General features: G+C 51.5%; 10 protein-coding genes across 10 annotated transcripts; 7 read left to right on the top strand and 3 right to left on the bottom strand.

Annotated features, from left to right (window-relative positions):
• Nucleotides 1-46: 46 nt before the first annotated feature.
• Nucleotides 47-394, top strand: ALT_5277 (uncharacterized protein; the record flags this gene model as incomplete). The annotated part of the gene is made up of 1 exon (XM_033555284.2): nt 47-394. The coding sequence occupies one exon, from the start codon at nt 47-49 to the stop codon at nt 392-394; it is 348 nt and encodes a 115-aa protein (XP_033411175.2).
• An 871-nt stretch (nt 395-1,265) lies between these two features.
• ALT_5276 (uncharacterized protein) lies at nt 1,266-2,052 on the top strand (the record flags this gene model as incomplete). Its single annotated transcript, XM_033555285.2, has 2 exons — nt 1,266-1,629; nt 1,688-2,052. 2 exons carry the CDS (start codon nt 1,266-1,268, stop codon nt 2,050-2,052), a joined length of 729 nt encoding a protein of 242 aa, XP_033411176.1.
• Nucleotides 2,053-2,545: 493 nt separating this feature from the next.
• ALT_5275 (NAD(P)H-dependent flavin oxidoreductase) lies at nt 2,546-3,586 on the top strand (the record flags this gene model as incomplete). Its single annotated transcript, XM_033555286.2, has 1 exon — nt 2,546-3,586. The coding sequence occupies one exon, from the start codon at nt 2,546-2,548 to the stop codon at nt 3,584-3,586; it is 1,041 nt and encodes a 346-aa protein (XP_033411177.2).
• A 507-nt stretch (nt 3,587-4,093) lies between these two features.
• ALT_5274 (taxilin) lies at nt 4,094-5,708 on the bottom strand (the record flags this gene model as incomplete). The annotated part of the gene is made up of 5 exons (XM_089599889.1): nt 4,094-4,600; nt 4,669-4,912; nt 4,967-5,130; nt 5,192-5,466; nt 5,570-5,708. 5 exons carry the CDS (start codon nt 5,706-5,708, stop codon nt 4,094-4,096), a joined length of 1,329 nt encoding a protein of 442 aa, XP_089455766.1.
• A 1,346-nt stretch (nt 5,709-7,054) lies between these two features.
• On the top strand, nt 7,055-9,838 carry cym1 (pitrilysin family metalloprotease cym1; the record flags this gene model as incomplete). The annotated part of the gene is made up of 1 exon (XM_033555288.2): nt 7,055-9,838. One exon carries the CDS (start codon nt 7,055-7,057, stop codon nt 9,836-9,838), a length of 2,784 nt encoding a protein of 927 aa, XP_033411179.2.
• Nucleotides 9,839-10,782: 944 nt separating this feature from the next.
• Nucleotides 10,783-13,004, top strand: ALT_5272 (fungal specific transcription factor domain-containing protein; the record flags this gene model as incomplete). Its single annotated transcript, XM_089599888.1, has 7 exons — nt 10,783-10,834; nt 11,150-11,453; nt 11,516-11,939; nt 11,993-12,302; nt 12,376-12,590; nt 12,637-12,700; nt 12,754-13,004. The coding sequence occupies 7 exons, from the start codon at nt 10,783-10,785 to the stop codon at nt 13,002-13,004; spliced, it is 1,620 nt and encodes a 539-aa protein (XP_089455765.1).
• A 399-nt stretch (nt 13,005-13,403) lies between these two features.
• On the bottom strand, nt 13,404-14,881 carry ALT_5271 (uncharacterized protein; the record flags this gene model as incomplete). Its single annotated transcript, XM_033555290.2, has 2 exons — nt 13,404-13,751; nt 13,805-14,881. 2 exons carry the CDS (start codon nt 14,879-14,881, stop codon nt 13,404-13,406), a joined length of 1,425 nt encoding a protein of 474 aa, XP_033411181.2.
• Nucleotides 14,882-15,259: 378 nt separating this feature from the next.
• Nucleotides 15,260-16,435, top strand: ALT_5270 (protein N-lysine methyltransferase family protein; the record flags this gene model as incomplete). The annotated part of the gene is made up of 2 exons (XM_033555291.2): nt 15,260-15,747; nt 15,808-16,435. 2 exons carry the CDS (start codon nt 15,260-15,262, stop codon nt 16,433-16,435), a joined length of 1,116 nt encoding a protein of 371 aa, XP_033411182.2.
• A 2,227-nt stretch (nt 16,436-18,662) lies between these two features.
• On the top strand, nt 18,663-19,500 carry ALT_5269 (putative 2-hydroxychromene-2-carboxylate isomerase; the record flags this gene model as incomplete). The annotated part of the gene is made up of 4 exons (XM_033555292.2): nt 18,663-18,737; nt 18,796-18,895; nt 18,954-19,237; nt 19,297-19,500. The coding sequence occupies 4 exons, from the start codon at nt 18,663-18,665 to the stop codon at nt 19,498-19,500; spliced, it is 663 nt and encodes a 220-aa protein (XP_033411183.2).
• Nucleotides 19,501-19,656: 156 nt separating this feature from the next.
• On the bottom strand, nt 19,657-20,150 carry ALT_5268 (uncharacterized protein; the record flags this gene model as incomplete). Its single annotated transcript, XM_033555293.2, has 2 exons — nt 19,657-19,769; nt 19,823-20,150. The coding sequence occupies 2 exons, from the start codon at nt 20,148-20,150 to the stop codon at nt 19,657-19,659; spliced, it is 441 nt and encodes a 146-aa protein (XP_033411184.2).
• Nucleotides 20,151-20,625: the final 475 nt, after the last annotated feature.

Raw genomic sequence — 20,625 nt, 5'->3', positions numbered from 1 at the left:
AAACACCGGACGTCGTGAAATCTATTTTCACGACAACAGCATCAGGATGAAGATCCTACCGTCTTTCCTCCGTCTTCTAGGCAATCTACTGGCCGTCAGTCTGTTGGCGTGCCTCTTCGTCACGGCGTTCAATCTCGACTTCCTCCCGCGCGGTTTATCGACGCGATTGTTCGGACGAAGCCTTCCAGGATCGCTGGTAACGGCTCCCCAAGGTGCAGTTGGCCATCAACCTCCTCCAGGGCCCGTTGCCAACGATGCGCGACCAACAGAGGCAATGGCCTACAAGACCATCACCACAACGATCATTACCCGAGAGACAACGCATGAATTGAGGCAGGCCCCGGCGGCAATGAGAAACTCGTCAGCTCTGCATGGGTATATCTGCTCGTTCTGATCTCTAGGCGGTTTTGCTGATGAAGTTTACCAGACCCTCGAACAACGTTGTCGTAGTCACTGGGACTGTGACCAGGACACGGGTGATGGTGGTACCTACACAGACAGCTTCCTCTGAAGGAAGTAGAGCCGCTACGGGATGGGGCTTAGCTACATTAGCCTCTTCGGTTTTGTGGGCCCTGTGGCATTTGTGATTGTGCAAAGAATAGATGGTCATCTCAAATTCAAATGTTCACAGCATGCCCCGTTCTGGCCCTCTTCTGGCTGGCTCCCTGTGGGTGCAGCATAATCAGTATCTAACCCTCGAGCACGCTCTGATTGATCAAATCGGGGCTCAGTAGCCAAGCCTCGGGCGCCGTGACCAACAATGCCGATCCCTTCCACGCCAGTCTAGTATCTAGTGGAACTCTGCTCTATGGCAGGAGGTAGAGTGGATAGCCTGACTCGTAGGGTGGATAGGCATAATTGGACAGCTGTATTTCTCCTCCTTCGATTCTCTAGTGCTCACGCAGATTATTTCTGTATTCGCGATTCGTGCAGTCCAGTTACGAATCGCAATATCATAGAATGTGGGCCTAAATGACAGGCATTGACAATTGACCCAATGGGGGGGGGCTATGTGTACATTATTCCTGTAACCCCCTGATGGTCCGATTGACGTGCACTGAAACCCTGAGCCTCATAAGCGATTTGCAAAATCTCCAATTGCTCTGGAATTTGGGGCCTTAATTCTGTTTGTTACAATTGACTCTCAGGTACTATCCTCTGCGGTAACCTAAGTTTACAAGTAATCCTACGCTGGTCAACATTCTCCCTCTGTATTGTCATTGCTTCGACGCCCTCACGGCCAGTCGACCCGGAATTCACAGTCAATGTCTGGCGTATTAGACGGCCCCGCTGGGTTTGCGCTCCGCAAGAATGGCACCTGTCTCGACACAGAGGTAGACTGTGGTGCCACCCTTCACCCCTTTCGAGCCTGTTGTCCCGCGGGCTCACACTGTCCAAGCCAATACAATGTGGACTGCTGTCCATCCGCCGCAAACTGCACACAGCTGCTTGTGGAGACGCCGAAATGCGCCAATGAGACGTGGGATTTGTACAATTATTACGGATACTTTTGCTGTGAGAATGGGACAACAGCCTTCGGGACAAGTTCGAACAGTGATGGCTGCGCGCTGCCGGGGTATAAATTCGATAGCTCTGAGACTCTGTTGCCGGTTGTCTCCAAGGGGAAGGGTACGTGGGCTGTAAAACATCCAGAAAGCTTCAGGTCAATGCTAACGTACCGTTCCAGCATCGGTTGCGACATCGACTTCCTCTGTAACATCCGCAGCGACGAGCTCTACATCCGCGACATCACCAATACAGACGTCGACTCAGTCCTCCGAAGCGCCCTCCAAGACAAACACAGGAGCCATTGCAGGAGGTGTAGTCGGCGGCGTGGCTGGAGTAGCCCTCATCGCTTTCTTGGTGTGGTGGCTTCTCAGTCGCCGAACGAAACGTCAACCAGTCGTCCCCGCGCCACAGGTAGTCCCCGTCACAGATTACAAGAATAATAGCCATATGGTCAGTGAACTTGACGGCCGCAGTCCTGCACATGAACTTGAGGGCCAGGTGAATCCTCACGAGTTACCGGCGGACTCGACATTCCGTCGATGATACAAGGAACGAAGGATACCACTAATCATTAGCGCCTTTGTCACTATCGGCTATATGAAGTAACGGAAACAAAGGAGATGGTAGACGTAAATGGTGTATTGTTGATAGTTGGAACGAAGGCACAGGGTGAATTCAGCCTCGGTCCGACTACTCGAGGCCTCCGCTTCCCCGCATTCACAGACACGACAGCTGCATCGCCTGCTCTGTATTTGATCATATGTGTGGATAATGATTCGGGAGCTCGTGAGAGCTATTTCTTCTGTATTCATGTAGTCAATAGTGCTATTAAGATGACCTCCCGTCTACTCGATCCCTAACGATTTATTAAGCCGTCTCACCCTAACTATTCCTTCTCAATCTAGGCACATCCTTTACCGCAGTTCTCTCCTTCACTCAGTCCTCTACGACAGCGGTGAAGAATAGGGATGACACAAGACAACGCTTACTTCTGAAGGCAACTTGATACCCCTAGTTCTATTATCTGAACTACAAAATGTCCGTCCACACACCCCTCTGCTCGCTCCTCAACATCCAGCACCCCGTCCTGCTGGCAGGCATGGCGCGTGCATCCGGCGCTCCCCTCGCCGCCGCCGTCTCCAACGCAGGCGGACTAGGAACAATCGGCGGGCTGGGCTACACACCCCAGCAACTCTCAGAGATGCTCACGGAGCTCAAATCGCTCCTCCGCGACAAATCTCTCCCCTTCGGCGTGGACCTGGCCCTGCCGCAGGTCGGCGGCGGCGCCCGCGCCACAAACCACGACTACACACACGGCCAGCTCGACGAGCTCATCGAGGTTGTCATCTCGCACGGCGCGAGGCTCTTCGTGTCTGCCGTGGGCGTGCCGCCCGAGCGCACCATCAAGCGGCTCCATGACGCCGGTATCCTGGTCATGAATATGGTTGGGGCGCCGAGGCACGCGGAGAAGGCGTTGCAGCGCGGTGTGGACATTGTCTGTGCGCAGGGTGGGGAGGGTGGCGGGCATACGGGCGACATCCCCTTCTCCGTCCTCGTCCCGGCCGTCGTGGACGTTGCGAAGCGGTATAAGAGTCCGATGACGGGTCAGCCGGCGCTGGTCGTCGCGGCGGGCGGCATCAACGACGGCCGTAGCCTGGCGGCGTCGCTGATGCTGGGTGCGGCCGGGGTCTGGGTGGGTACGCGGTTCGTGGCGTCCGAGGAGAGTGGTGCTAGTCGGATGCACAAGGAGGCTGTAGTCCGGGCCCAGTACGGCGAGACGCAGCGGACGCTTGTTGTCACCGGACGGCCGCTGCGCATGCTGCCGAATGATTACATCAAGGACTGGGAAAGGCGGCCCCAGGAGATCGCCGACTTGACGGCCAAGGGCATCGTCCCTATGATGCACGACCTGGAGAACGAGAAGGAGGTCGATATGCCCTTCCTCATGGGTGATGTCTCAGCCAGCATCACAGAGATCAAGCCTGCAGGTGACATTGTGCGCGAGATGGTCCGGGATGCCGCCGAATTGTTGAAGCTAGGAGCGTCGTATACCACCGGATCGTCAAGCAAGCTATGATTCTTTGGCTGTGCGTAGTTTAGATGTCTTTGGCACGCTAGAGATTCCAGCAAATTTGATGCTATGTTGTAAAGATGAATTCCATGATTGCCTGAAGCTATCAATAGGGTTTTTGTTCATTCGGCTTGTACAAGTACAGGAACATGTGCAACAAAACAGAACGGGTGCGACGGGCGAAATGAAAAACCTCGTGGATGAGGAAACATGCTTTGCGGTATACTTTGAGACTAGTTCGGCAGCACCAGACGAGAGGCTCACCGATAGCGTCTCCATTATTCTGGCTTGAACTATGTGAAATGAGCCTTCAGGCGCTGAGAGGCTTGCTGCTACACGTAATTTCGTGATATGCGCGACTCAAATCAAATACTCATAGCGAATCGAGTCATATCCACGCGGGTGACAAGCGTCTCGCAACGAATATACACCCTTCTATGCATTGGCCGCCAGGAGACTCATAGAATACGAGGTAAACGCGATACAGCAGGTACTAGCGATGACCAAGATCCATTAGTGGCATCCGTTGATCATGGCTTTGTTTCCGTTCGCTCGCGCTTCCAAGAGGTTAGGCGGCGGGGGTGGCCCAAAGACAGGCTTCTCAGTCGGCTGGGGAGCGCTACGGCCACCGTTGATGTCGTGCTCCGGGTTGTCCAACTCGTATTCATCGTCGCTGATACCCTCGTCGTCTTCATCATCTTCGTAGTCTTCGTCGTACTCGCTCTCTGTTCCCTCGTCATCTCCATTCAACTCGGCTGTGAGACCCTGCCCACGACCCTGCGCCTGCATTCGCCGGCAAAGCGCTTCAAGGTGTTGACTCTTCTTTCGCCACTTTTCCAACTCTTCGTGATTTCGCGTCCGTTCCTCGGCCATCTCTAGTATGTTTCGGTTCGTTTGGTCGTGCTTGCGCGTGAGTGTCAGGTTCTCCTTCTCTAACCGTTTGGTTTTCTTCGACATTTCCTCCATCTCTTTGCGGAATGTCAGGAACAGTTCGTTACTGTTATTGAGTGTATCCTCCACCTGTGACATTATTATTACCTGCTATTGTAACAGAAGTGATGGGCTGGGTAATGGACGCCGAAGCATACCTGCTTGAACTTTTCAACGTAAATATTCAGTTGGCTGCGCAACTCGGCTTCGGTATGCGAAAATGTAGACACCTGCGAACTGAGTGCACGACAACGGGCCGCTTCGTTTTCAGCAGCGCGGCGCTGTTCTTCGTACTTGGCAGTCAGGCACTGGATCTCGGCATCCTTGCTGCGCAAGAGCGCTTTATAATGCAACTCTCGCATTTCGAACTTCTCGCCGATGGTCTTAATTTTGGCGCGCAGACTGTGATGCAAAGGTCAGCGGTTAAATTGACTGTCCGTATGACAGTGGACTTACGCCTCGTCCAAGTCGATATCCAGCTTTTCGTTGCGAGGGTTGCCCTTTGCTGCCATGACATCTTGGATATCGTACAGCAGAGAGTCAAGCCGTTCATTCACAATCAGCCGCGCCTTTTTCTCGGTTTCCTCCAGTTTTTTGTTTTCGTCCTGTCGAATATGCGCCTGTCAGACCAACGCTCTTGCAGCTGAAATAGACGATTCCGTCGAGTCCGAATCAACCCACCTTGACCTTCTTGTTCTCTTTGGTAAGCTCTCGGCAGAGTTTCTCCAGTTTATCTTTCATGGTGACAGTCTTGTTCAGTTCCGACTTGCCCTTGTCCTGGTCCTTCTGAAGTTGATCGGCCCGCTTTTTGCTTTTGGCATAGTCGCGATCCAGCTTCTTCATGTCCGCCAACAGTTCGGTGTACTTCTTGTGCACGGTCTCCAGTCGGGTCATGGGGGACTCGATGTTGCTGAGCAATTGGTTCAAATCTCTGGTAGCCTTCTTGACCTCACGCTCTGTCGGTTTGTGCCAGTTAGTGTCAACCCTCAATAAGTATCGTAGCGACCAAAACTCAGCTGCACATGGGATTTTTTGAGAGGAAAAGGCAGCATAACGAACCGATTTCTTGTTCTTGATCTTTCTCCCCAGCGGCATCTTGCTCCAGCTGGGAGATTTTGGCAGCAAGTAGCTTAGACGTCTCGTTGGGATCCGCCATCTTCTTCCCCTTGTTCTTCTTCGACATTGCTGCAGATGACATGACCTCCGATTCCTGCAGAAACAGTGCCGAATATTCGGTGCGATTTGCGGATTCGTTGGCGGTGGTCGCGTGGCCAATCCACGGATGCCGAAAATTGCGAAGACGGCAAGGTTGGCGAGAAGCGGTAGACCGTTAAATGGGTGGCTTTTTTCGGTACACGGCTGCGGAGGCAGGAACACCACGGATGTAAGACAGTACTCCCCAAGAAGTATGATCGAAGCTCTAGTCTAGTCGGAGCCCAAAACCCACAGAGTACCTATACTAGCGGAGAACCTAGGTGGCCTTCTCTTTTAAGACTCGCAGAACTCGGTGGATTGTATCTCCACAATCTTTTGCACAGTTCTGCCAGACGATCGAAGACCTTCAAGCAAGAGAATAGGCTGCGGGGGCTTCCGGGGAATGAGAGCAGGTCTGCCAGATGAAAGACGGACACACAGAACAGAAGCTTCGAGGACCTTGCCGGGGAGAATGGATCGAATCGAATCCAGTCGTGAGCGTAGGTAAGAGGGGGATGCGCTCTTGACCGGCACTAACCCGATTTGAAATCTTCAATCTTGGCATCGGCCAAAGTACCACAGCCTGGTCTGCCATCATATCCTTCGATTCACCTACACCTGTACAGCTACTTCGACCTTTTCTGCCGTCCTTTTCAAACGCCCCCGTCTGTCCAGTCACGGGTATTCTTGGTCGGATCAGAGTGATCGGGACACTTTTGGCTGCACCCTTAAACGACCTCCTCATCTCGGCACCATAAGTTAGAGTAACAGCTCCTAGAGGACAGAAAGCTCACCATCCCTATAGACTGCTGCAGCTAGGCGGTCTCTCTCCTTTCCAGGTTGTCCACGCCATGTTGCGCTCTTTCTCAGGGGCAGGGAAATGCAAATGCCGAATACCGGTCTCGAGGCAGCCAGTCTGTGGTCGGTCGCTGAGAGTCAGCAACACACTCGCTCCATGGAATCAATCTCGAAGAGCTGCGTCGACTGTCACTAGCTTGGACAGTTTTCCAAATGTCGGAGAGAAACTTCACGGGTTTACAGTCCAGGAGAAGAAACATGTGCCAGAGTTGCATCTTACGGCAGTACGGTTAAAGCATGACAAGACAGATGCAGATTACCTTCATGTCGCCAGGGAGGATAAGAACAATGTCTTTGGTATTGGCTTTAAGACGAACCCACCTGATGCGACTGGCGTGCCACATATTTTGGAGCACACCACGTTGTGTGGAAGTGAAAAGTGAGAAAGCTTCGGTCCGACTCTTGCGCAAGTATAAATGTGCCTTTAGAGTTGAACTTATTGCTGATATGTTTCGACATTCTAGGTACCCAATTCGCGACCCCTTCTTCAAGATGCTTCCCCGATCATTGTCGAATTTTATGAATGCTTTCACCTCCGCAGACCACACCACATACCCCTTCGCCACAACGAATCAACAGGACTTCCAAAACCTGCTCTCAGTGTATTTGGACGCTACACTGCACCCATTACTGAAAGAAGAAGACTTCAGGCAAGAGGGGTGGCGGCTGGGACCAGAGGACCCTCGTTCCATCCTTGCCCAGGGAGAACAACCCAAGGGAGACCTGCGGTCAGACGATGTGGTCTTCAAAGGTGTCGTCTACAACGAAATGAAGGGACAAATATCGGACGCCAATTATCTCTACTACATCAAATATCGTGAAAGCATCTGCCCGTCGCTGAATAACTCTGGTGGAGACCCTCAATACATCACCGATTTGACGCACCAGCAGCTTGTGGACTTCTCCAAGCGGAATTACCATCCCAGTAACGCCAAGATTTTGACATACGGGGACATGCCTCTGAGCGGACACTTGAGACAGATCGGTGAGGTGTTGGATGCCTTTGAAAAGGGACAGGCCGACCGAGATGTCAAGCTGCCCTTGGACCTGAGTCGGGGTCCCCTGAATGTTACTGTTCCCGGACCTATCGACACATTCGCCAGCGAGGACAAGCAGTACAAGACCTCGACCTCTTGGTATATGGGCGACACGACCGACGTCGTCGAGACGTTCTCGGTCGGAATACTTTCTTCCTTACTCCTCGATGGCTATGGTTCGCCAATGTATCGTGCGTTGATCGAGAGTGGGTTAGGGTCTTCTTTTACTCCCAACACGGGCCTTGATTCCTCTGGTAGAGTGCCAATCTTTTCAGTCGGTCTTACCGGCGTGAGCGAAGCGGACGCACCAAAGGTCAAGGCGACTATTCAAAGGGTTTTCGAGGAGTCTCTTTCCTCGGGTTTCAATGATGAGAAAGTCCAAGGCTTCCTTCATCAACTTGAACTCGCGTTGAGACACAAGACGGCTAATTTCGGTATTGGTGTCATGGAGAAAACCCTTTCATCCTGGTTCAATGGTTCGAACCCTATGAAGGAGTTGTCTTGGAATGAAGTCATCGATGAGTTCAAGAAAAAGTATGAACAAGGAGGCTACATTGAGTCATTAATGCAAAAATATCTCATGAACGATAACTGTCTGACGTTTACGATTGTGGGAACTCCCTCGTATAACAAAGATCTCGATGATCAGGAAATGGTGCGCAAGGAAAAGAAGCTCAGTCAGCTCGTTGAACGCCATGGCTCGGTTGAGCAGGCTGTCTCTGCGCTTGCTGAAGAAGAGCTTCAATTGCTCAAGATTCAAGAAGAGGCGCAAAACGCCGATTTGAGCTGCTTACCCTCTCTGCGCGTTGAGGATATCTCCAGGGCAAAGGAACGCAAACCCGTGCGGGAGTCCAAGGTGGACGATATAGACGTCGTCTGGCGCGAAGCCCCAACAAATGGACTCACCTATTTCCAAGCATTGAATTCTTTTGAGGAGCTCCCAGATGATCTGCGATTGTTATTGCCGCTGTTCAACGATTGTATCATGCGGCTAGGCACTAGAGACAAATCCATGGAACAGTGGGAAGATCTGATCAAGTTGAAGACCGGCGGAATTACAACATCCACTCTCCACACATCTTCTCCTACGGAATTGGGCAAATTCAGGGAGGGCTTGCAGTTTTCAGGATATTCCCTGGACAGCAACATTCCAGATATGCTGCAGATACTCACTACTCTCGTCACTGAGACAGATTTCACCAGCCCTCATGCGCCCGCCATGATTCAGGAATTACTGCGCATGACCACCAACGGCGCTTTGGACGCTGTTGCGGGGTCGGGGCATCGTTACGCCCTGAATGCGGCAGCCGCTGGTCTATCTCGGGGTTTTTGGGTTCAGGAACAGCAGTCTGGTCTAGCGCAATTGCAGGCTACGGCTAACCTCCTTCGCGACGCGGAGAGTTCTCCAGAGCGTCTTGCTGAGCTGATTGATAAGCTTCGGCTGATTCAGTCATTTGCTATTTCCAAAGGCTCTGGTCTCCGTGTTCGCATGGTCTGTGAGCCCAGCAGTGCATCACAGAACGAGAATGTGCTCCAGAAATGGCTGGCAGGGCTACCTCGTAACCGGTCACCCACTTCGCCACTTGATAATTCTGGCGTGAATTCGGTAGCTAATAAGGTGTTCTACGACTTGCCTTACAAGGTCTACTACTCTGGACTTGCCATGCAGACGGTCCCTTTCATCGATCCCTCTAGTGCACCTCTCAGCGTCCTTTCTCAACTTCTTACCCACAAATACCTTCACCCTGAAATCCGAGAGAAGGGAGGCGCGTATGGCGCCGGGGCCAGCAACGGCCCTATCAAGGGATTCTTCGCCTTTACTACCTACCGGGATCCCAACCCAGTGAACAGTCTCAAAGTCTTCCAGAACAGTGGGATCTTTGCTCGGGATCGTGCCTGGTCAGACCGCGAACTTGCTGAGGCCAAGCTGGGCATCTTCCAGGGCCTTGATGCTCCTATGAGTGTCGATGAGGAGGGTGCCAGGTATTTCATGAGTGGTGTTACACATGAAATGGACCAACGTTGGCGAGAGCAAGTGCTGGATGTCACTGCAAAGGATGTCAATGAGGTCGCTCAGAAGTTCCTGGTTGAAGGATCTCGCCAATCCATCTGTCTGCTCGGTGAGAAGAAGGATTGGGCTGATTCCGAAGGCTGGGAAGTCCGAAAGCTCTCTATGAATGCCTCAGGTGAGCCTCTGATCGACCCCATGGGCCAAGGTGGTGCCGTGGAGTCTGCTTAAAGTTGAGACGGTCATCGACGACTTGGTCTAGACGAACATGATACCCCGAAACTTGGACCCTTTTTGACGCTCTGGGGCTCCATATTGTATCAGTATAATGACCTTTTATCATCACGTTCGCCCGACAAATGGCTTGTATATAGACATCTCCCTGTATAGTATACCGACTTCACTCCCTGTGTTTCTTTTCTTCCTTCCTTTTCCCGTATCGATCATTCCAGCGCGTCTCAAGAACAAACCTCGACCCCGTCTTCGATCTTGATCCCCATGATCGGTAGATGGCTGGTCCTCCTGGCTTTTCAAAGCCTGGAGTAAGCGCAAGATCAGTAAGAATGTGAACCCACGAGGTACACTTCTTGTCTCCGTTTCTCAGACCCTCTCTGAACTGTCAGCCTACGCAGAGCGGACTAAAAACGCGAGAACATGGATAAAATTGGAGCAAGCTGGTATCTGTTGTATTTGATCTCATAATAGTTGATACTTGGATGCCGCCTACCTGCGCTGGACGATGACTTGTTGAAGTCTATAGACCATCAGACCGGGGGTTACGGTCACTTTTCATAAATTAAGAGCTGCAAAGAAGGCCAGGAACGATAAACGGGGGTCGTGATTGCATTCTGCAACCAATTTCCAATTCTCGTTAGAGTAATCTTGGCTTATCAGGGATCCGTTGACCAACTGACGAATCGTGAGAGGATCTAAATCAAAGAAGAGGAGGTCTAGTCTAGTGTCTAGGTACAGAGTACTGTCCAGCCTCCCCCTCTCACGTGTCTGGACTTTAGACCCTCAACATCCCGAATACTCCAAATTCTTCTTATCATCGTTTACTTCAGATGAACTTGAAAAGAAACGTTCCCCAGGCGTAAGGAAAGTGGCCGCTCCTTTGCCTCGGCTGGGTCCTCCGACGAAAATCATGCTATTCGGAGATTCATGTGTATAGCGCCATGAAGAGAACGGGCTCCATTGTCCTGGGCCCCAAGCCGACAAAGGCATGCGGTAGGTGGAGCTGAATTCTCTTGGATTCAAAGTAGATTGATTAGTGTCGGATAAAACTGACGAAATCTGTTACAGTCAATTGTCGTAGGCTGAAGGTGAAGTTGCAGCGACTGTCGACCAGAATGGGCCAATTGTACTGACTGTCTCCAAGATGAAATGTGAAGTCGACGGGGCTCCTCCATGTCGTCGCTGTCGTCATACAAACGCTCCGTGTATCTTCAAGCCTAGATCAAATGTACTGATCGCATTTGCCTCAGTGCTTCCCTGGAAAGTCTGAGGAATTTCCATTGCATACTGACACCCTCTAGGCTGCAGCGGTCCAGTCAATCCCAGAACGGTCACAGAGTGTGCAGGGCACGCTTGTGTATCATCCTTCGTCTCCCGATCAGGATGCTTCGTCTATCATCGGGCGTCTGGAGCGGATCGAGTCACTGCTAGGCATTGGTAAAGAGGGAAACACGTCCTCATTGCCGACCATCGACTCCGATCTGGAGGAAGAGCCTGACGATGTCTCTGCCCGCGGACTTTGGAAAGCTGTTGAGCGTCTTAAGATCATCACCAGTCCGCCTCAGGATCATAATATCTGGTCATATTCGATCGTCACCCGTTTATGGATCTCGTATGTAGCTCATACTTTGTTTGCCTTCTCCCTTCGCAGTGTGCGGGCTGACTCAAATCCAGATTTCTGAACAACCTTCCATTACTTCATTTTGTTCAGGACCAAAGTGTCTTGGTCTCCCCTTCACCTCTATTGCTTGCTTCTGTTCTCTACATATCGGCGGTACATAGCCCTCTAGCAGAGCTTGCTTCGTTAGCAGGTGGGTATTTCGCAGCTACATGCAGTGCAATTTCCGAGCTCGTCGTTCCAAGCGCAAGGCCTGGCATGTCTGGCTGGACCAGAAGCCATGTCTCCTCATCCTCAAGTGACGAGCATACGGTGTTTCAGGATATTCTCGGCCTTATTATGGCCAGTCTAAGTTGCGAAGCGTACATTGAAACTACGGACAAGTGGATAGCCCTCGCATACCGGCTTCTACTTGACCACTGCCCTTCCAACCTGGAAGACGCGACATACGATTGGCGCCGACTTTTTTCAGGCATTCAGGTACTTTGCAGTGTGCTTGTGTTTGATTCTGGGCTATGTGCTAATGTCTCTAGGTGATCGACATAGAGCATGCCTCCATGCACATGTGCTATCCCCTTCTTCCGAGACAGCCACCCATACCGGCTCTGCAACACTTGGATAGCCAACATGACAGTGCATTTCGCGGCCTCTCACAGATGATGCACCAAGGCCTTAACCATTTCGTAGGCCGGAAACTCCCCACTATATGGTCCTTTGTGAGTGCAAGGGATTCAGATGCCTTGCCCTCGGTCGGTACACCTTTCACAGATAAGGATTCTCAAGTTATTCGGCTGTGGGCCAAGAAACTTGATGAGTGGCTGGTTCAATACAACGGAGCGTCGCGTAAGGCATTTCCCTGCTGGACAGAACTAGCGATGGATGTAGCCAACACTAACATAGCTGCTTGTGTCCATAGAGCCCTCACCGTCCGACCGTCAAGGTATCCTTATTCTCCTACAGTATCATCTTCACAAACTCTACGTTCTGTCAATCTACCATCCAGCTCGTGGGTTCGACCTGGGCTCTGCGAACATCACCCCGAGCGAACGGCAGGAGCTCCTGATGTCGGCGCGCGCTGTCCTGCGATTGCGGCAGGATGATGCGAGTATCTGGTCGAACTGGGATCTAATTGTAAGCATATACTCACCTCCTTCTCAGGACAAGACTAACAGTCCAGATGATAACATGGGCAGCCATGCTCCTGCTACGCGGGGTCGAAGACGGAATGACACATCACGATGGTACAGTACGATCAGCCATGCGTTGAATCATCTGCTAACACGACTTGTTGCAGATCTCCGTCTGATCCAAACCCAGCTCAGCACCTTGAAACGGAGCGATCCGTCTACATTCAGCATCCACGGCGTCCTTGCAGAGCGGCTTCAGTCAGGAATACAGAGCATGCATACCCCGCCGGACAATGGACCTGATTTTGCCTTCCCGGCGCCGAATATGGATTATACGTGGACGATCTTTGATCAGCAGATCATGAATTTGGCCAATCCGCCTTGGCTTTTTGATGACTCTTCCCTAGCGCCACCATAAGCCGGTCGAGCGATGCCAGTGACACTGACGTCGAACTCTCTGTGATATATGGCAAGCTTCATGCCTCTGAGCGGTTCCTTGCAAGGTTTTAGACTCCGCAAGCCAGGACAAAGCTGAACATAGCAGTGGGTTCATATTGGCGTTACTGTAAAAAGATTATACATTGATCGTACAGTACACCGAGTGTATAGCTGATTGTCTTTGTTCTTGAGAACTGGGTATAAAGTAACTGATCGTTAATCATATCATAATGTACAACTCAGGCTCAATGCCATGGAATTGGCCCATTTGAATATAAGCGTTTCCAGCCGCCTTCTTTTCTGAATCACTGCTGCCAGCGTTCTTGGCATTCCTTAACTTCCAGCCGGAGCGGGTCAGACAGTTCCTGCAGCAAGCGGATTAATCTTCTCCACTTTGCCCGTGAGAAGCCTTATAACCATGGCTGTGGGACGAATTTAGCTGACCAGCAGCTCCCGAGGGGTTGCTGGGAACTTGAGTAGGTGTTCTCGGGGACGTTGAAAGGTCTTCGAACGAGCCAGTCGCTGATAGAGAGGAGGGTAGTGGGGGGAAGGGTTCTGTTTGGGAGGAATTCGCAGGCGGTCGCCAGTCCGACTCGCGGCGCGAGACCCCTCCACGGGTAGGTGAAAGGGTACGGGCTTCATTTGACTCTACATGGGTGTGATCCGGGGCTGTAGAAGGACTATCTGAAACACGAGGTGCAGATTGTGGATAAAATGACGGCGAAGGCTACAATTCCTAGTGAGCATGAATGGTTCCAAGTTTCATCGCAATTAGCATACCTTGTCTTTGCTTTGATCGAGGCCACGACTTGCAGCCAATTTCCGTGCAGCAGCCCGTCTCCGAGCGACGTCTGTTTCTTCCTCTACCTCTGCTTGCTCCTCTTCTTTTCTCAGATCCAGCAAGGACGCTGTGCCGTAATCACGAGCATGCTCTTTGTTATGACTTTGGGATTGTCGTAACCGACTCTTTTTCTTTTTGGACTCCCTCGAAGCTGAAGTCTTAAAACTAAATGTTCCCGACATGGACCGTTTCATTCCTGCAACTTTGTCGCTCAATTGATCATCCGAGTCTAGTCCTGTCCCTCGGCGACTGACCCACGCCAGTGCAAATTCGTCGTCTAGAGGAACTGCATCTTCCTCCTCGTCGCTAGGAATCAAATCTCCTCTCGAGCTCAAGGAGTTCGCGGTCTCACGCGATGTCTGCGTGGCACTGCGGTAACGCCCATTCTTGCTGCGGGAGTCCTGCTCCTCCGTTTCTTCAGCGGACTCCATGAGGGGTTCATCCTCGGGCACATGCCGGCGCAGCCCCGTAGGATGTTCCTGGAGATCCGCAGCAGATGGTCGATATTTCAGCCCTCGCGCCCCCAGTCTCCAAGGAAAGCGCTCCAAGAACCCCAGAAAGGACGAGCTTGGAATAACAGTCGGGTCATTTCGGTTATCTGGTACCAGAACACTGCTCTTCCGTCTCGTGCCTCGAGTACCGTAACTCATTTTACGCTGTCTGCGTGGCTGTTCGGCGCCCCCGCGCGTCAAGCCGCTCCCCGCCAGCAGCCGGTCGAGCTCGTCCGTGCCCCATCCAAGCAAGCTGTCGTTGGCATCATCATTATCCCAATCATCGTAAAAGTCAAAGCTGGCTTCCGCACGACCCCGTCTTCGACGTCGAAGATGGTCCTCCCTACTGGGAAGACAGGGGGCCGTACATGCGTGGATGCAGTTTCCAATCGACGAAAGACAAGGCAGGATATAATGGTGCGAAAATGTATAGAGCCCTTCCTGCGCCGTCTCGTTCGCGGATTCCAGGTTGTGAGAGATCTGGTTGATCGTCTGGCGGACCCGAGGGTCTCTGGGTCGCATCATCTTGATGATAAGGTATCCCGTTTGGGTATGACAATCAGGCAACGGCGGAGACTTTGTGCGCAGATGCTTCAGTCTGTTCCAAAAGAATCACATTGAAGTGAATCGATGGGACGAATGATATCGGCAGTGGGCGGCTCGATCGTCAGCCCCATCGATATATCCATACGACGTGTAGATAGAATGCGATGGTTTGGATGAGGTGTGTCTCACTGCCTCAGGAATGAGGGCCCGCCTCCACTCTGCGATGTCATTTCGGCACTTGGCGGTTTAGTCAGCGGGCACGTGCCATCAGTATCTATCTATCGTCCATACCAGTAAACATTTACCAGAATCTAACTCACTAGGATCGCCAATCAGTTCTCCGTCTCTGACTTGGAAATGGTGTATTACGTTCGTTTCCTGAAGACTCCTCGACTTCAGAGTCAAAAAGCGGGGCCCGTCACTGTAACTGCGCTCATATGCATCACCACGGACTTGGGAGATGCATTTCTAGCCCAAGATATCGATTTGCAGGTGATATTGAGTTCCAATGGCTCAGGCAGGATCCTTTATAAGGACAACCTACAGTGGAAAGCAGGAAAACGCGAGCTTCCGCTATCTTTAGGTCCATTTCCCGCCAGACTATCCCAGGAGGCTATCGTGCTAGGCGTAACCGCAGTTGACCCTCAACGGCCGAGCCTGCCCAGTACAGATTATCTGCTCGACACCTCTAAACTCCCTCTAGTCATATCAGGCTGGAGCGCGCCGTTTGGAGGAGCAGAGACTCTTGTGGCTGAGAAGCTCGTCGAACGACGCTTCTGCCCAAAGGATCAGTTGGATCTCCGGATATGGGAGGAGACCGGCAACAGCATTGCGCGGCACATCTGGTGAGGCCTCTAAATCCCGATCTGGTTATCGTTCTAAGAAGATATATATTGCGTTCACAGGGATGCAGCTATCGCATCCGTTATGTATCTTGAGCAAGCGATCACTAAGACCCCAGGGTACGCCGCACCTCTGCTCGGGAGCCTGCTACAAGGCCAACGCAGCACCCCTCTTCACGCCATTGAATTGGGGTCTGGCTGCGGTATTGTGGGTATAGCGCTAGCAGAGCTCCTCTCGCATTGCTCGGTTCTACTTACAGATCTTGATGAAGTTGAGGAGATTGTCATGAAAAACATAGCCGTCGCAAGGCCAGCTCCGTCGTCTCAGGTCAGATATCAAACACTTGATTGGGATGTAAAGCTGCCTGACGATTTATGTGACGGCCACATTGACCTCATTCTTGTCTCGGATTGCACGTATAACGCGGACAGCCTGCCAGCGCTGGCCAATGTGCTGGACCGTCTGGTCCAGATGTCGCCTGACGCTGTGGTACTGGTGGCTTTGAAGAGACGACATGATAGCGAAGAAGTCTTTTTCAGCCTGATGGACTCGGTTAATCTTTTCAGTCTGCATAAGGACACCATGCAACTTCCGTCTCAACATGACCAGTTTGACGAGATTGAGTTGTATTGCTATGGACGAAAGGACAGACATGACGCTCAACATTGCAAGCCCATCATGACGAGCTGAAAGACACTTCTTTGTCGTGATCAATCCATTGTTTAAACAATGAGCAACTAGCAAGCTTGCCTATCGCGCGGCGAACCTTTCAGCTGAAAGGCAAACCCGGCATATTGTATGCCGACTCTGGCCAGCTTCTGGACGCACTTGCCCGGATGGCTTGTTTCGGGGGTTTTCTGCCGAATTATGCCATCATTCTCAGTTGGCGCTGCCAAGCAAGCACGACCATCCGACATATACGGTTTTAGGTTGATCGTCGCATCTACCTCTCCTTCACCTGACCACGTGAATCCGAGACGCTAGAACTATTGAAGAGCCTCCGGATGTCGCTCCTTACAAGAAGTCGCATTGGGCCACAAAAGCGACGATGGAACACTTGGATTAGACTAGTAATAATCCTATTCGCCGAATCGTATGAGTGCGGCACATCGGCCGCGCAACATTCAAATTGGACATTCATATTGTGATTTTCAATTATTCTGTTTGAGATCTGCTGTTGTTGTTCTATACCAGCGCCTGAGTACTGTAATCTGACACTTCGTTTTGCAACCTGCCCTCTTCCAGCCGTGCAATCTGCTCAACAGACACAGCCAAGCTGACAGGAGTCTCAAATGGAATGACTTAGTGCCTGGACCGAGAACGGTACTTGGATCCTGTTTCTCCAACGCGTCGTCGAGAACTGGATCGGTTCCAGGATCGTGCATACTCGGACCGCTTCCGTCGCGACACGCGCGGTGCTGTCCCTCGGCTAGTGACGCCCATAATCTCACGATCGACGTTCGAACTGTTTTCTTGTTGCTGTTGCTCATCGTTGGATGGGAAGTCTCCCTCTTCATTCGGAGGGTTGGATGACATTGCCTAAATGTGGTGCACAACTTGTGGGTCAATACTATCAAGGGTATGCGACAACCGAGCTGAGATAGTCGCTTGCGTGTTCTTTGAAGGCCCTGGGATCTGATATACGGGGTTTGGACCGAGAGCGCCACAGTAGAGGATTTGGATCATGATGACGATTCTGCGATGCAATGACGGAAGATCATACCTCCCATTCAATGAAGTCATATTGTTGATGCTCGCGATCTCGATCAGAGAAATTTCTCCGACTTCTGCCTTGCTGTTTCAAGTCGTCCTCTGTGAATCCGCAAGTGATGCCGTCTTGTTAGTGGCTTTTCTTGGAGGCCCATCCGTCACCAGATACCATTCTAATATTGGTCTATGGCTGTAAACGCATGTAGAGCTCGACCTCCGTTTGGCGTAGAGGGCCGTCGAATGGGTTACCATTGGACGAGCCGCGTCTCATGATCCTGAGTCAAGCGTAGAAGATATGCGCTTCATCAAAGAGATTTGGCTCCTCGAAATGGTCACACCTGTTGTTCTCATTGACAAACGGCGGGACACGTGGATCTCGCAGAGTTGTTTTGCAAACGTGGCAGTAAGCCCCATACGAGTGGCTTGGTAAATACTCTGCATGGCGACGCCTCTCGGTCACTGTATCCTGAAAGGACTCCATGTCCGTACCATCGGTCATCCCCAACGGCTTGGAAAACTTCGAACCCCAACAAAGGGCACTGGGCTGATACTGATTACTGATCACTTCAATTCAACGTGCTCTAGTTTCTTGGCACTTATCAAATTACGGAGACTGTGAAGCTGATCTGTTCAAGTATGCTATACAGCCAAGGGATGCGGCTTGCAGTGACCTGGCCATGAAAAGAGAGAGATGCGACTGGGACTAGAAGGCACTATCTCCTCAGCATGTTTCATCTCGCATCGCACTTCCTCATTGAGATAGAAACAAGGAAAAAAAATTGTCATTTTTTGCCAGCGTTCTTTGGCTGTGTCCTGGATTCCTGATGTAGCGGTCGGATGCATGATTCCATGCTCTCGGGGTTTAAAAATGTCTCCTTGAACGAGCATCAGAGTGGCTAGCAGCGTAGAGATATTCAGGTGGCCATGGAGAGAGGAAGCCGCGGCCTGGAGTTGCCGGATAGTCATGTATACGAGCGTCTACATCGGAGAGCATGAAGTACTTCGTATTACGGTATAGAATCAATGGGTACAGCCCTCGGCAGTCCCGCTGATGATGACTCAGCAGCGTATGTTGAGATGGTAGTTATCCAATGCCACGGCACTCATCAATACTATTCAGCTTTTGACGAACTATATAAAGAGTCTTATTTGCTTCCGGATTTACAAGACAGAGCCGTAACAGACTGCGTTACCTGGACTGCACAGCATGGCCGCTCCCAAGATTACACTCTACTTCGACGTCGTGAGCCCGTTCGCTCATATAGCGTTCCATGTATTGAAAGTGAGTGATAGCATGCTCGCATCCCACATCTAAGAGGCTGCTAGTAACATTTTTGAAGCACTCTCCCACATTTGTCAAGTGCGATATCACATATGTGCCCATTTTCCTGGGTGGGTTGTTGAAGGCATGCGAGAATCCTCCGCCCATCCGGATCAAGAGTAAGTCAATTTCCAGGGAGGTTCCATGCTCAACTCAATACCTAATTGTGTCCTCCAGATAAGGCGCAATGGATCAACCAAGAACGGCTCCGCTGGGCCCGCTACTTCTCCGTTCCCATTGTTGAACAAACACCGGCAGGCTTTCCGTCCCTGACTGTGGCACCGCAGCGTGCTCTGTGCGCCATCTCGCAAAAGGCGCCGGAACGCTTTGTTCCCGCTGTCGAGGCGCTCTTTCAGTCCTACTGGGTCGAAGCGAATAGCCAGATCGGACAACCTGAGGGATTCGGCCCCGTCCTGGAGAAAGTGCTCGGCAAAGAAGGCGCACAGCAGATCCTCAACGCTGTACGTTGACTGTTGTTCCTGCGTTTCGTATTGCTGGCTTTACTGACCGTCGGTGACAGACGAGCCAAGACGAGGTCAAATCGCTCTTGTCGGACAACACTGACCGTGCATTCCAGTCCGGTGCCTTTGGGCTTCCCTGGTTTGAGTGCACCAACTCCAAGGGTGAAAAAGAAGGGTTCTGGGGAATTGACCATCTGGGCCAAGTCGCCGAGTTCTTGGGATTGGACCGCAGTCTGGACAACGGTTTCCGGGCGGTGCTGTAGCGTGTGAGATAATATCTAGTCTGTCGCATTTGAGTCGTTTCAGTGGTCATTTCGCAGTTCGCGATTCTTGTTTGCCATTGGTATCGTAGCTAGGCGGATCGTCAATTGAAATGTATGTACATCAATTTGCTCAGATGAAGCCAAGCCTTCGCATTGTCATTGCTGCTTCGAAGGCCGCACCGCATCGCTCTTGTGCTTTTCCTGCAGAAACTCGGCGATTCGCTCTTTCGGCAGCTCGTCAATCCTGCGAGCTTCTTGCGGATCGCAGTCTGCCTCGTATCAGCCCCATCGCCCATTAATAGTTAGGAAGAGGCGAGCAAACCTTCAACCCCCGTACCCGTACTCTCCTCCGCCTGTTTACTCCCCATCGTGATCGAGTACGCCGTATCCCGGACCTCCCGGACAACATCCTCGGCTGAAACCGCACCGGCTTTATTTTTGATTTCGGACATGGTCGTCCCAGCCATGTTCCTGATATTATTCCCCAGGTCAGCGAGGGAATTCGTTGTCGTCGAGTACATATCTGCAGTGCTGGTGCTAGACCCCGTCGCCCGAGTCCCGTCCCGCCCTTGTCCCTCTGCTTGCTGCACCCTGGATTCCATTTCCGGGGGTTGTCGGGTATCGCGCGTAGAACCAGAATCGGGATCCATTCTGACAATCTCTTGATTTAGAACAATTCTCAATTGAACTCAATCGCGAGGAAATTCTAGATTGGATGTTGTATTGTTACCAATGTTCTGTCGGGGTGTACCTATATGAAGATATGGGTCCACGGCCGAGGCGATGACATCAACCGTGCAGAAGTTCCAGGATATCATCATGTCATGATTATCTTTAGGTCCATCCGTCAGCCTTATGGATCCCCCTGGAACGATTGCCGAGTTAGCTCAGTGGAGCCAAAATATTTTATGTGTGTCTTATTCGCCGGTTTGGAATTTGTTGAACAAGCATGCCTTTCGTCGGACCATGGCTTTTGTCTCTGGGGACTGGGCTGAAGTCATACAGCATACTGCTCTTGATTAGGCAGCATAATTTTTTCAGCCATGCAGGAAAGATGTCGTTCTTTGTGATATTCTTGTTTAAATTTGTAGGTCCGTATTATTGTTGAAGTATCAGTATGCGTAG

This window comes from Aspergillus lentulus (genome assembly GCF_001445615.1).
Source record: "Aspergillus lentulus DNA, contig: Alt09, strain: IFM 54703, whole genome shotgun sequence".
In the NCBI taxonomy this organism is placed as follows: domain Eukaryota; kingdom Fungi; phylum Ascomycota; class Eurotiomycetes; order Eurotiales; family Aspergillaceae; genus Aspergillus; species Aspergillus lentulus.
Note: the sequence above shows the minus strand (reverse complement) of the source record. Positions and strands in the feature narration are given on the sequence as shown.